The 12,744-nt window shown below is 53.1% G+C and overlaps 1 protein-coding gene across 15 annotated transcripts in view; it reads right to left on the reverse strand.

The window, feature by feature from the left end:
• Positions 1 to 12,744, reverse strand: part of LOC105464055 (Rap guanine nucleotide exchange factor 1) — a 160,180-nt gene that overhangs the window by 17,804 nt on the left and 129,632 nt on the right. For 8 of the 15 annotated variants that reach the window (XM_071078483.1, XM_071078477.1, XM_071078475.1 and 5 more), the window contains 5 exons: positions 9,951 to 10,208; positions 8,996 to 9,088; positions 7,089 to 7,177; positions 2,924 to 3,035; positions 994 to 1,069 (listed from right to left, as the gene is read on the reverse strand). In XM_071078483.1, the coding sequence (XP_070934584.1) occupies positions 994 to 1,069; positions 2,924 to 3,035; positions 7,089 to 7,177; positions 8,996 to 9,088; positions 9,951 to 10,208 (628 nt within the window). The remainder of the gene's footprint in view (positions 1 to 993; positions 1,070 to 2,923; positions 3,036 to 7,088; positions 7,178 to 8,995; positions 9,089 to 9,950; positions 10,209 to 12,744) is intronic. The other 7 variants (XM_071078488.1, XM_071078487.1, XM_071078485.1 and 4 more) reach the window with 2 other exon arrangements.

Below are 12,744 nucleotides of genomic sequence, written 5' to 3' on the forward strand. Positions count from 1 at the left end.
ATGGTGTGAACCCGGGAGGCGGAGCTTGCAGTGAGCCGAGATGCGCCACTGCGCTCCAGCCTGGGCAACAGAGCAAGACTCTGTCTCAAAAAAAAAAAAAAAAAAAAAGAAAAAAAAAAAGAAATGAAACAGGCTGGGCTAGGATTTCAAGGTGGGGGCGTTTTCATTCCCTCCACAGTTTACTTTACCATTGCTCTGACATCATCTTTTAAATCATTTTTTTCAATGTAAAAAGCAAAGCAGCGTGTGGAGAGGTGGGCTGGCCGGGTGGTGCTGGCCCCTTGAGGGTAGGCAGTGAAGGGGGCTGCGGCCGCACCCCACCAGGTCACTGGCACCTCCTTTCCAGAACATGACTGGGAATGACAGCTCTTTTGCTAGCAGAGTCCCCCCAACAGGGCATTTTAGGGATTAGGGGATGGTCCCTGCTTTTCCAGCCCTCTCAATCAGCACACTGAATGCGTGGTGGGGTGGGGCAGCTGTGTGCTGTGAAACTGAGGCCGCTGCTACAGAATCGAAGGTTCCTGGATGGAACAAACTTTCAAGAATGTCCTCGTGGAGTATGTGAGTGAAGTCTGGTCTAATGGTCTGGAATAACAGAGTGACTCAGCAGTCAGGAAAGGGATCAAAAGGTACCTGCATGTTATCTTAAGTGTGGTACTACTGGGTGACACGCCACCATTCAAGGCGCTGTCTGTGGTGCACCTGCTATGCGCTGAGCCCCTCAAGGACCCTGGAGGCCCTGCAGTCATTACCTTGTACCAGTGGAGGACAGACGCCACACATGCCTGGAGTTGAACATGATCTACTTGTCTCCCAAGGTGGGCTCTCCCTGCTCTGACTCAGGTGCCCCAGGACTGCTCATCAGACCTGCTCAGGGCTGGCTGCCAGAAGGGGACAGGATAGTGATGGGAGGCCGAGTGGCACCTGGGGCGGGATCAGCCCCAATCTAGTGAGCTTGCTGACACAAAGGCCGCTGCAGAGAGGGCACCCTACCTTTCCTGTCAGTCTCAGTAGCATGGACCAATAAGATGTCCCCAGATCCTCCGCGGACATCCGGCCCGTCATCACCCTGTAATGAAAACAGCCAAGGAAGGTATGAGGCAGAGTACGCCCTTCAGAGAGTCAGTTTAGGAAGAAATAGGCAGGAATGAGGTGACAAAGAAAATGCAACGCAGGGACCCCAAGTCCCCTCTCCTGTGCGCCTCGGCCCAGGAGCAGTGTGACTGCACTGCAATGCCAGGGGTGCCCTCCAGACTCGCCTTGTGCTTGGTGACAGCCACAAACTGGACTGAGTCTGGGAGCTGGATGGCCTGGGAGCTGCCCCGGCACCAAGGCACCAGGACATGTCACTGTTTTGAGCACACAACTTGGGCCAGGGGACACAGCACCATCCATCCTTCTCTGCTCACCAAACCACAAGTCAGAGGTGAAGTAGGATCCCCCCGGGGGCAAGACAGTTCCCAGTGCAGCCCAGGATGCCTGTGGAGGCAGGGGGACTATTTCCAAGCATGTTCATGTTCCCCAAAACTGCAGCAAGCTGCCCTAAATCTAAATCCATCTCCCCAGGTGGAGGTAGAAGTTACTTGCATTGACACAGGTTCTTCCATGGGGCCCTTCATTAGAGGAGAGCAAAGCATTAGAGAGATATTCAATGACATCTGATGCTGCACACCACACCTGCCTGTTAAGCAGCAAGTCTTGCTTCCATGCGGCCAAACAGAGGTCACCCAGCATACAGCCAAAAAGAGCTGTGACTAGGGCCAGGGACGGAGGTTCAGGACAAACCCCCAGGCCTGTTTCTGCCCCTGCCCCTCAATGCTCCTTGCTCTGTAACGCTGGAGGGGACAGAACCAGCCCTCTCAGCTGTGGCACGCACTCCGAGACTCGTCCACCTTTTTATTTTTGGGCTTTGGTATTTTACCTCCTGACTCCAGAGGCCTGAGATTGTCTTGGGTTTACCTCTGGGAGTGGGAGTTATGCCTTTGACCTGATTTTAAGGAAGACATTTATGGCAAGGATCATGAAATGACACTTCTCTCTGCAGAGAAGCCCAGCTGTGCGAGTACCCCCACCAGCCCTGCCTGCGTGTGACAGTCCAAGGCACAGACACCTTCCTGGGCTGCTCCCTGCCATGGCCAGAGCCAGCGCATTCTTGCCTAGGAGTGTGCAAAGGACGGTATCTGCCCTTTTGTCTATGTGTCATCAAATCGAAGCTCCAAAATAGTTGCCTCCTCGTGCGGGCCAAGGCTGCTTTATGAAGCTGTTCCTTTGCACTTCCAGCACTGCACGCCAGGAGGGAGAGGCAGGGCACTCTCGGTCCAGCTTCCTCTCCACTGTCACAGGTTTGGGCCCTGTTTTCACCAACGAGGTGCTGCAGGCAAGGCACAGGACCAGGGAATCCACAGTGTCCAGGCCTGAATTTTCTTTTCTTTTTTTTTTAAGAGATGGGTCTTGCTATGTTGCCCAGGCTGGTCTTGAACTCCTGGACTCAATCCATCCCCCTGCCTTGGCCTCCCAGGGAGACACCCAGCTGGTGTCTCCCAGGCTGAAGCTACAGTAGGGCTATATTTTCAACAACAGAAAAAGTTTCCCATTAGTGAGGGCCGACCACACACAGGTTCTGTCTGCAGAGCATTTATATGGATTTCATCTCCGCACCCTCGGGAGTTGTGGCATCTTTTGCTACAGAGGCTGCAGAACTTGACCTGTGTAAGATCACTTTCTCGAAGCATCAGGAGACGGCGCACTTCTCCTGGTGTCTATCCCTCCAGAGCCCACAGCCCAGAGGCTCCCCAGCGGCATTGAAAGAGTTGGTCTCTAAGCCTCCTGGGGTTGTTCTGCTTATGACAAGATCACAGTCTCCTCAGCCCCACCTGCTCTCGGTGGGGCCAGGCTGCAAAACCCCGGCCTGGGAAGTCCTCACCTCCTGCTTGAGCGTCAGCCTGGACATAATTTCGTTGTGGTCGATGAGGGACAGCTCGTCCACTTCCTCCTCCGACTGAGCCGACTCCAGAGCATCTGGTGACTTTGGGGCCCTGAGGGGAGAAGTGGTTTGTGTTGCAAGTGTCAAACCAGCCCAGCTCCTGATGCCTGGAGGCCAAGGCAGTGCCGGCGTGCACGGCTCAAAACTGCTCCCAGAACACGCCTGCTCCGATGGCAGCTACATCGCTATGGACTGGATCCTCAGCTTTGCTACTGACTGGCTGTGTGGCCACAGGACATTCCCTGCTGCCTCCGGATGTCCCATCGGTCCACGGAAGTGATTCCGCTGGGAAAATAAAAAGGGTCCATTAAGCTGTTTGAGCGATGGTCTCAGCCACTCTCTGCCAAGGCCCATTGCACAGTCAGCATTTAGGGAGAGGAGGAGCAAAGGGGCAAGCAGAATGGGAGAGAAAGCCGCGTTGCTGCTGAGGCTGCTCCCCATCTTCTCCAAGGACCAACTCGCCACGGGACCCTTTGCTTGGCACTAAGAAAGAGCTGTGAATCAAGCAGACATAACCTCTTGTCCCTGAGGGTTCAGTCTAGCAGGAGACAGAATTTATTTATTTGTTTTTTTGTTTGTTTGTTTGTTTTTGAGACGGAGTCTCGCTCTGTTGCCCAGGCTGGACTGCAGTGGCACAATCTTGGCTCACCACAACCTCCACCTCCCGGGTTCAAGTGATTCTCCTGCCTCAGCCTTCTGAGTCTCCTCCAGGCACATGTCACCACGTCCTGCTAATTTTTTTTTTTTGAGACAGAGTCTTGTTCTGTCACCCAGGCTGGAGTGCAGTGGCGCAATCTTGGCTCACTGCAAGCTCTGCCTCCCGGGTTCACGCCATTCTCCTGCCTCAGCCTCCCGAGTAGCTGGGACTATAGATTCCCGGACTACGCCTGGCTAATCTTTTTGTATTCTTTTTTAGTAAAGATGGGGTTTCACTGTGTTGACCAGGATGGTCTTGATCTCCTGACTTCATGATCTGCCCGCCTCAGCCTCCCAAAGTGCTGGGATTACAGGCGTAAGCCACCGCGCCCGGCCGCTAATTTTTGTATTTTTAGTAGAGACAGGGTTTCACCATGTTGGTCAGGCTGGTCTCGAACTCCTGACCTCGTGATCCTCCCACTTTGGCCTCCCAAAGTGCTGGGATTACAGGTGTGAGCCACCGGGCCCAGCTGTTCATTTGTTTTTTTGAGACAGGGTCTCCCTCTGTAGCCCAGGCTAGAGTGCAGTGGCGCGATCTTGGCTCACTGCAGCCCTGACCTCCTGGGCTCAAGCCATCCTCCCATCTTAGTCTCCCAAGTAGCGAGGACTACAGGTATAAGCCCCCACCACCATACCTGGATAATTTTGTTCACTGTAGGGATGAGGTCTCACTATGTTGCTCAGCTGGTCTTGATCTCCTGACTCATGTGATACTCCCGCTTTGGCCTCTCAAAGTGTTAGGATCACAGGCATGAGCCACCGTGCCCAGTCTTTTTTTTTTTTTTTTTTGAGACAGAATTTAAAACAAGTGGTCACGGTAGCACAGAGAACGGAGAAGCCCAGAAGGGTTCCACAAGCACAAGCAGGGGGTCTGGGCTCGTCTAAAGGTCGGGAGGCTTCTGGAATGGGATGGGTGAGCCGAGGCTTGCAGCACTGAGCCCAAGTTGCCAGCGGAAGGATGGGAGAGAACATTCCCCACAAAGGGGAAGGTGGGACGGCCGGGAGTGTCCAAGATGAGTCTCCCAGCTTAGGCTGTTCTGGGGAGAGTGGAAGCTGGGCCTGCAGATATACCCGGCTTTCCCCTGGCATTTTCTTCCACGTTCCTCTGTTTTATACTGGCCAGTCTTGTGGTCATAGGTCGCAGTTTATCCCCAGGTATCTGAGATGTAAAAATATGTGTCTTTATGCCAGGCGTGATGATGGCTCACGCCTGTAATTCCAGCACTTTGGGAGGTGGTGTGGATCACTTGAAGTCAGGAGTTCGAGACCAGCCTGGCCAACTTGGTGAAACCCTGTCTCTAAACCCTGTTTCTAAAAATAGAAAAACTAGCTGGGTGTGGTGGTGCTCACCTGTAACCCAGCTACTTGGAGGCTGAGGCAGGAGAATCACTTGAACCCAGGAGGTGGAGGCTGCAGTGAGCCGAGATCGCACCTGCACTCCACCTGGGTGACAGAGCGAGATTGTGTCTCAAAAAAAAAAAAAAAAAAGTGCCTTCAGTAAAAGAATATGGATGGGTCAGAGTGGGCCCTGCCCAGCCTTGACAAGAACCCTGCTCCATGTCTCGTCAATGTTTAGCCTGTGGTTTGGCCTTGATGGAGGGACAACATCCCACAATTATTTCTGAGCAGTCAAAGTGTTCATCCTTCTCTTTCACGAGAACCATCTGGAACTCTGAAGATGATACTTTGGGATCTGGTGAAGCTGGTGGCACACCCACGAGCTGCATTTGCTTAGCCCACACACTCTGCCCCAGATATTAACCTAGAAACCACACCATTCCTGGCTTCACACCTGGGGAAACCTCAGTCTGGGCAGACAAGTCAGACAGACAAATCAGAGAGCATAAGAGTGGCCAGGAGGCAGGCTGGGCAGGTGGCCCTCTTCAACAGGTTCCTATGCAATGCTTTCTCATTTCTTTTTCTTTTGCTATTAACTGCCTCTTCAACCTGAGCCCTGAGCCCTGATAATGACAAGCGGGCACTCCCTTGCTCTAAGGTCACCAAAGACCCCAGAGATCGCTAAAGCTTGACCTAAGGAGGGAGGAAAAGCTTGAACACATGGAACATTTCACAGTGAAGGGGAAGTCAATGTGAAGTTGCAGTGGGAGTGCCCATTTGCAGACCCCACACATCATATTTCACAAGTGCATACTGGGGAAATTCACTACATATTTCTATACTCGGTCAGGTTTGCTTTGTGCTAATATTGAAAAATGTGGCCGGGTGCGGTGGCTCACGCCTGTAATCCCAGCACTTTGGGAGGCTGAGGCAGGCGGATCACGAGGTCAGGAGATCGAGATCATCCTGGCTAACATGGTGAAACCCCCTCTCTATTTAAAATACCAAAATAAATAAATAAATAAATAAATAAATAAGCTGGGCGTGGTGGCACATGCCTGTAGTCCCAGCTACTCAGGAGGCTGAGGCAGGAGAATCGCTTGAACCCGGGAGGCAGAAGTTGCAGTGAGCTGAGATGGCACCACTGCACTCCAGCCTGGGTGACAGAGTGAGACTCCGTCTCAAAACAAAACAAAACCAAAAAAATGTTGTAAGACATTAAAGAGCTATAGTGACTAAATGCAATGAACAGCTCCTGATCTTGGCTGTAAAAAATTAAGATATACAAGACATTTTTGTTAGCAACACAACATGCCCACATATGTCTAGAAATGTCCCTGAAAACAAGTTTGTAGGTGGAGGGGTGTCTTTTACACTCCCTGTCAACATGAAAGAGGCCAAGACCAAGGAAGGTTGGCCTGGGATTTGAAAAAGACAAGACAAGGCTATTGTGGGTAATTTGTAAGGTAGATAATATAGATGCAAACAATTAAGAAGTAATGGCAAACTACAAGTGAAGGCCTTTGCAGGGTGGGGTAATTAGTGATTTTTCTTGCTTTCGTGCAGTTTTCTATGCTTTTCAACAGTTTCTACCCTGAGCTTGTATTATTTGAGAATCAGAAAAAAAGGAAGAGGGCCAGGTACAGTGGCTCATGCCTGTAAGCCCAGCACTTTGGGAGGCTGATGTGGGAAGATCGCTTGAAGCCAGGAGTTGGTGACCAGCCTAGGCAACATAGCGAGACCTCGTCTCTACAAAAAACTGAAACAATCAGCTGGGTGAGGTGCTGCATGCCTGTAGTCGCAGCTACCTGGGAGGCTGAGGTGGGAGGATCGCTTGAGCCCAGGAGTTAAAAGTTATAGTGAGCTGCGATTGTGCCACTGCACTCCAGCCTGGGTGACAGATCAATACTCTGTATCTAAAAAACAAAAAAAGGAAACAAGGAAAGAAGGAAGAGTTTCAACTTGAGACACCCTCAGGCCTAGGGGCCAGCTGGGAGGGGCCGCTCAGGCAGGCCTCATGAGTGGGTATGCTGCTCTTGGGGGACCCAGCTCCTCTGGGTCCACTTCCTACCTCTCACTGCCGTCTCTGCTGTCCTTCCCAGGGACGTTGCTGACTGCTGAGGGATCTCTGGGATGTCCGTCTTTCCCAGTCGGTGGTTCCTGGAAAGAGGAGTGGGTGCTGAGTTCTGGACAGGGGCCCACTGCGGGGCTGCTCTGTCTTCCCAGCATTCCTGCCTGCAAGTGGCCGTGGAGTGCAAGTTCCTATGGAGCAATCTGAGATGTGAACAAATTAACGATGAATGCCGTTAATCACAGGAAACACCAGCCCTGGAGACTAGCATCTTGGGCTTTGGAGAAAGTGAAAGGTGCCACTATTTGTAACATCGGTAAGCTGCCAATCTAGGCAAAGCCACCTCAACCACCTCCTCAAAGAAGACTGTCATAGCCGCTCCCCCTGAGCACAGCCAGGCGCTGGGCTCAAGGCTCTGTCTGCTTCTCCTCATCTGACTTCGTTAGTGAGCTAACACCATCGTCCCCACTCCATGCACAGAAACAGAGGTCAGAAGTCAAGGACCCTGCCCAAGACCACACAGCTCATAAACAGCAGAGCTTGGATTTGAACCCAGGGCTATCTACCTGCAAAGCCTGTGCCCTTAACCACTGGGCTCTGCTGTTGTGAACCACACTCTGCCGATTTAAAGTTAAAGAAGTCCTCCGGTCTGCAGTGCTCAACAGGGTTCAGTCCCCAAAGGGCCAGCTGCTCAGGCCCTGGGGTGCCAGTCCCCTCTTCCTCCGGCAGACTCACTTCCTCCTGGGTCCCTGGGCTGGCCCTACTCAGTGACAACATGGCCCTCCAACATCCCTGGTCCGCTGCTGAGGCCTGATGGAGAACTGGGGCAGGACAAATACAGAAATAGTGCTTCGAGGCAAGGAGCCAGTGGGCCCTGGAAGCGTCACCGTGGAGGGAGAGAGCTGTGCAAAGCTGGCCTCTCCCTGCGCATGGACTTCACCATGGGGAGGCTGAGCCAGGGGGTGCCAGAGGCACAGGTCAGCAGAGGAGACAGCCCCCACGGACAGTGGGTCAAATCCTACTAGAGTGAACGCTCTTCAGTGTTCTACAGCTTGCTAATGTCTGAAACAGGGCTGGCTCTCTGTGTGCCTCTGAATCTGTAAGGTGCTGAGAGAACCACCTTAACGGGTGTGACCAAGCTCTTCATGGGCGGGGCCCTGCCCTGGGGTGGATCACTGGGAGTCTTCCACTCCTCATGGGCCTCCCTTCAAGGAACTTGTCCCACCTGGGCTCGTGGGGAGAGCAATTTCTGAAGCTTTTGAACTTGCTCATGTTTGGCAAAGCAGAACTTGGAAAGTGGATTGCTCAATAGAACTGTCGTACCTCGACGGTCGGGAGCTGGGACAGCAGCGTCACGAGGGTGCTGACGTCGGGTACCTTGCGCCTCCCTCAGGAGGGGGTGTGCATAGCCACGGCAGGGGCTATGGGCCAGACTCACCCACTTCCTCGGAAGCAGTTAGTGTTGGAGCAATGGGACATGCTGGGGAGGAGGGAGATGAAGGTCTGAAAGGCCCTATGGGGAGAAGAGTCCCTCCCTCTGCATGAGGGACAGAAGATGAAGCTAACACCAGAAGATGAGGGAGGAAGGAACCCCACAGAGAGCACCGGATACACAGCCGGGGCCCGTGCCATGCTGCTCCCAGAGATTTCTAGAAGACCCATCTGGCCAGGCTCTGAGGAGTGCCACACGCATTGAAGCAGGAGCAAAGGGCAGACCTCCACCTGGAAGCCATGTCCTCTCCCAAGGGCCGAGCTGGCTCCCAGCAGCCTGCAGGAGCCCAGTCTGCTGGTGACCAGGAGGGGGCTCAGCCCAACAGAAGCAGGTGCGGGGGAAGCGGCCTCGGGAGGGCAGGGCCCAAGCCCTGCCAGGCCAGGCCACATGCAGGAGGCCGCCCGAGGTTACTTACTCCTCGAGAGGGAGCCAGCTCCTCGCTGCTCTGGCCAGAGGAATACAGACTGACATATTCACCCTCACCAGCTTCCTCACTGGCGTTTTCACTCTGGGGGAGACAGGACGAGAGGAAAGATACATGGGCCAGGCCCTCCAACCCGCCCTCACAGCTGGCCAGGGGACGCCACGGCCTGCACTCTGCTCTCCCCAGGTGCAGAGAGCAAAGCTGCTTTTGCCACCTCTTGCCTTTGCGCTAGAGAGGACTCAAGTCTCCTGCAGCTGCTTCTCCAATGGTGTCCTGGGCTAAATCATCCTGGAGAGACGGCCCCACTGTAGTGGAGACGGCAGGGGTCCCCAGTGTGGCGGGAAACGATTATGCAGGGAAAGAAGCAACACATCAAGACAATCCCACACACTGGGGAGTGGGGTCCGCTGCCTGCACTTCCTCTGCCCCATGTACTTCTCTGCTCCAATCGGCAAGGCAGCGTTTCTGAGTTGGACGAGGCGCTACAGGCACTTTAATAGGCTTCTGTCATCGGCACCACAGGCAACCAAACAGACACTTGCCCTGAATCTGTCACCTCCACACTTGCAAAGGGGTGTGTGACACCCTTTCCCTAAAAACAGACAACTAAATGGAAAGCTAGTAGCATTTTGTATCTTATACGTCTGATAACTTCATCTCTAAATGGCCACTAATCTATTTGTGGAAAATCAGATTCCTAGTTTGACAGAACTTTGTATAGAAGAGTCAATTCTGCTCTGGAAACAGATGGGCTACCATTGCACCTCGTGACCCTCAGTAGCGGTCGGCTCAGCAATGCTGCCAGCAGGTGCGCGCTGGCACCCCGACTGCTAGTGAAGTGTCTTTCAGGAACCGTGAAACCGCTTTTTAAAAAACCGTGCAGCCCCACGTGCAGGGGTATGTGTGCGTGTGTGTGTGTGTGTATGTGTGCGCGCTGAGTTCTCACCGAGTCAGTGAAAGAGGTTTCGGAAGGAAGGCAGACAGTATTCCCATGAAAGCTGCTCTCCTGAGAAGCCGAGAGAGGCCCGTCCACGGTGCTGGGAGGTGGACCGGCCATGGCTGGCACGGCTAAGTCAGAGCTCTGAGCCTGGTGGGCAGGTGGGAAATGTGGAGAGGAAGAGGAGGTAGGCGGAAGGAAAGGCGGAACGGAAGCTTGGTGGTGAGGCACGAAATCCTGGGAGTAGGACCTAAACACAGACTTATACTACAGAATCCAGGTGGAGAACAAACAAAAACGAGAATACGGGAAGAAAACAGAAAAGAGAAAAAGTAATTAGATTGGCAGTAGCTGCGCAGTGACAGGCCGTTCATAGTAACTCTAACAGGGGCCACCAATCACGCCAAGCAACCCCCAGTCCTCAGGCCACTGTGATACCCACGCCCAGCACCTCCTCCCTTGAGAAGGGCCCTGAGGCTGGAGAGTGAACAGCGCTGTCCTCAGGGCTGTCTAAATGGCCACATGCTCCGCTGGGACAGAAAATAAAACCTGTGTGGTCCATCGCTGTCTTGCCTGCTCAGGAACCTCACGGCTAAATTCAATGTCGTTGTAATTACTCATTTTGAATTTCTGGACGAATCTCTCAGGTTTTATTCCTTAAGCATCAAACACTGCAACTTTTAAACACTGAAATCTACCTTGAATGCTTTTGGAAAGGAAGGGCTCAAACCCTAAGCGTGGCTGGCAAGCTGCACTATGGAAATGCTAACGATGTCTGAGTCCATTTCTCTTCCTAACTCATTTTCTTTCTTTTTTTCTTTTCTTTCTTCCCCCCCGCCTTTTTTTTTTTTTTTTTTTTTTAAACAAACGAAGTAGGCTGGGCATGGTGGCTCACACCTGCAGTCTCAGCACTTTGGGAGGCTGAGGTGAGTGGATCGCTTGAGCCCAGGAGTTTGAGACCAGCCTGGGCAACATGGCAAAACCCCATCTCTACAAAACACACAAAAATGAGCTGGGGGTGCTGGTGAGTGCCTGTAGTTCCAGCTGCTCTGAAGGCTGAGATGGGAGGATCACTTGAGCCCAGGAGGCAGAGGTTGCAGTAAGGCAAGATAGAGTCACTGTACTCCAGCCTGGGTGACAAAGCAAGGCCCTATCTCAAATAAAAACAAATGTGATCTTACACCTTTGATGGCACCTTGTAGCCACAAGGCTATACTCCCCCAGATGCTCATCAGACAGGAAGGTCTGACACTGTGCTGAGAAGTGACAGCAAATCCCATGGCTTCTGGGGTCCAGTGAGCACCCCAGGCTGGGGCTCTGCTGCTGAAGAAGGGACAGAGGCGTTCTAGGACCACTGGTCAGCAGCCTCCACGTGGAGAGAACCTAATGATGTGATGTCACCGTGTCCTACAAAGGCCTGCCACCATGCTGCTACCACCATGGGGAGCGTGGAGAGCGCTGTGGGGGTGGCCACGTCCAAAGTCCTTGCAGATATGGGTGAATGAACGAGTCACAAAATTAAACAAAACAAAGACCTTGCTGGGCTCACTGGTTGGCCCACTACAGAGGCTGGGACGTGAGGAAAGTCAAGCCCAACACAAATGTGCGTGCCACCCACTGACACATTCTCTGTGTTGGCTGTGGTTGGGGATTTTCAGAACCCACGGAAAAGAGGAAGAAGAGGAGGACAAATGAAGTTTTAAACTAACAAGAGGTCAAAGCCACTCATCCTTAAGTCGTTTTTTGTTTTCACTTTTGAGACAGGGTCTCACTCTGTCACCCAGGCTCACTGCAGCCTCGACCTCCTGGGCTTAAGCAATCCTCTTGCCTCAGGCTCCTGAGTAGTTGGGACCACAGGTGCATGCCACCACGCCTGGCTCACTTTTTGATTTTTTTGTAGAAATGAGGTCTTTCTATGTTGCCCAGGCTGGTCTTGAACTCCTGAGCTCAAGTGATCTGCCCGCCTCAGCCTCCCAATGTGCTGGCATTACAGGGATCAGCCACCATGGCTGGCCCTTAAGCAGTTTGGCAAAGCTACCCTTTAACGTGTACAAAGAGCTACTATAACTCGAGGGACAACGCAACCCTCTCAGTTCCACCTGTGTGTACAGCTGTGGCCCCTTCCTGGCTGCACTGACCGGAGTTTCAAGCTCCTCCCTCCTTGCACTCCTGTGAGCTCCAGTTGCTGCTAGATCTCACAGCAGATCCATGACATCTGCCCTAAGAACTCACTACCACTTACACATCTGCTTTCCCCATCTAACCCACAAACTCAAGGCCAACCCTCGGCCATGGTCAAATGAATCAGTGGAAGTGTCATGCACGCGACCAGCACTGAACGCTCAAGTACCTGTACAAGTGAAGTTCCCTTCATATCCTTCTTTCAGGAGAAGCTCGGGGGGGCAGACACCCTACTTGGTACACCCTGGCTTGCCGCCCTCACCTAAGCCCTCACAGCAGGCTCCACGCAACACTTCAGTGTTTCACAGCAATTACCCAGGATGGCGCTGCAGGCCTGGGAGCTCACTCTGGGCCTTCCTGGGATGGCAGCGGGGTGAAGGGCTTGGCTTTCTGGGTTTTCCATCGCATCTCTGGAGGACGCTTGCACACGGCAAGGCTCCCTTGCTGGCTGGGAAGGTCCACAGAGAAGACAGCGAGCGGGATGCACTGGCTGAGCGGTGGGACGGCGTGCCGCCTTCAGGAAACCCTTGCATGACTGTTTCAGGGAGTGGCTCAATCTTTTGCAGGAGCCCAAATTCTCAGATCGGCCAGATGTTCGTTCCCAACACCCAGACACTGCCAC

This window comes from Macaca nemestrina, chromosome 14, assembly GCF_043159975.1.
Source record: "Macaca nemestrina isolate mMacNem1 chromosome 14, mMacNem.hap1, whole genome shotgun sequence".
Classification (NCBI taxonomy): domain Eukaryota; kingdom Metazoa; phylum Chordata; class Mammalia; order Primates; family Cercopithecidae; genus Macaca; species Macaca nemestrina.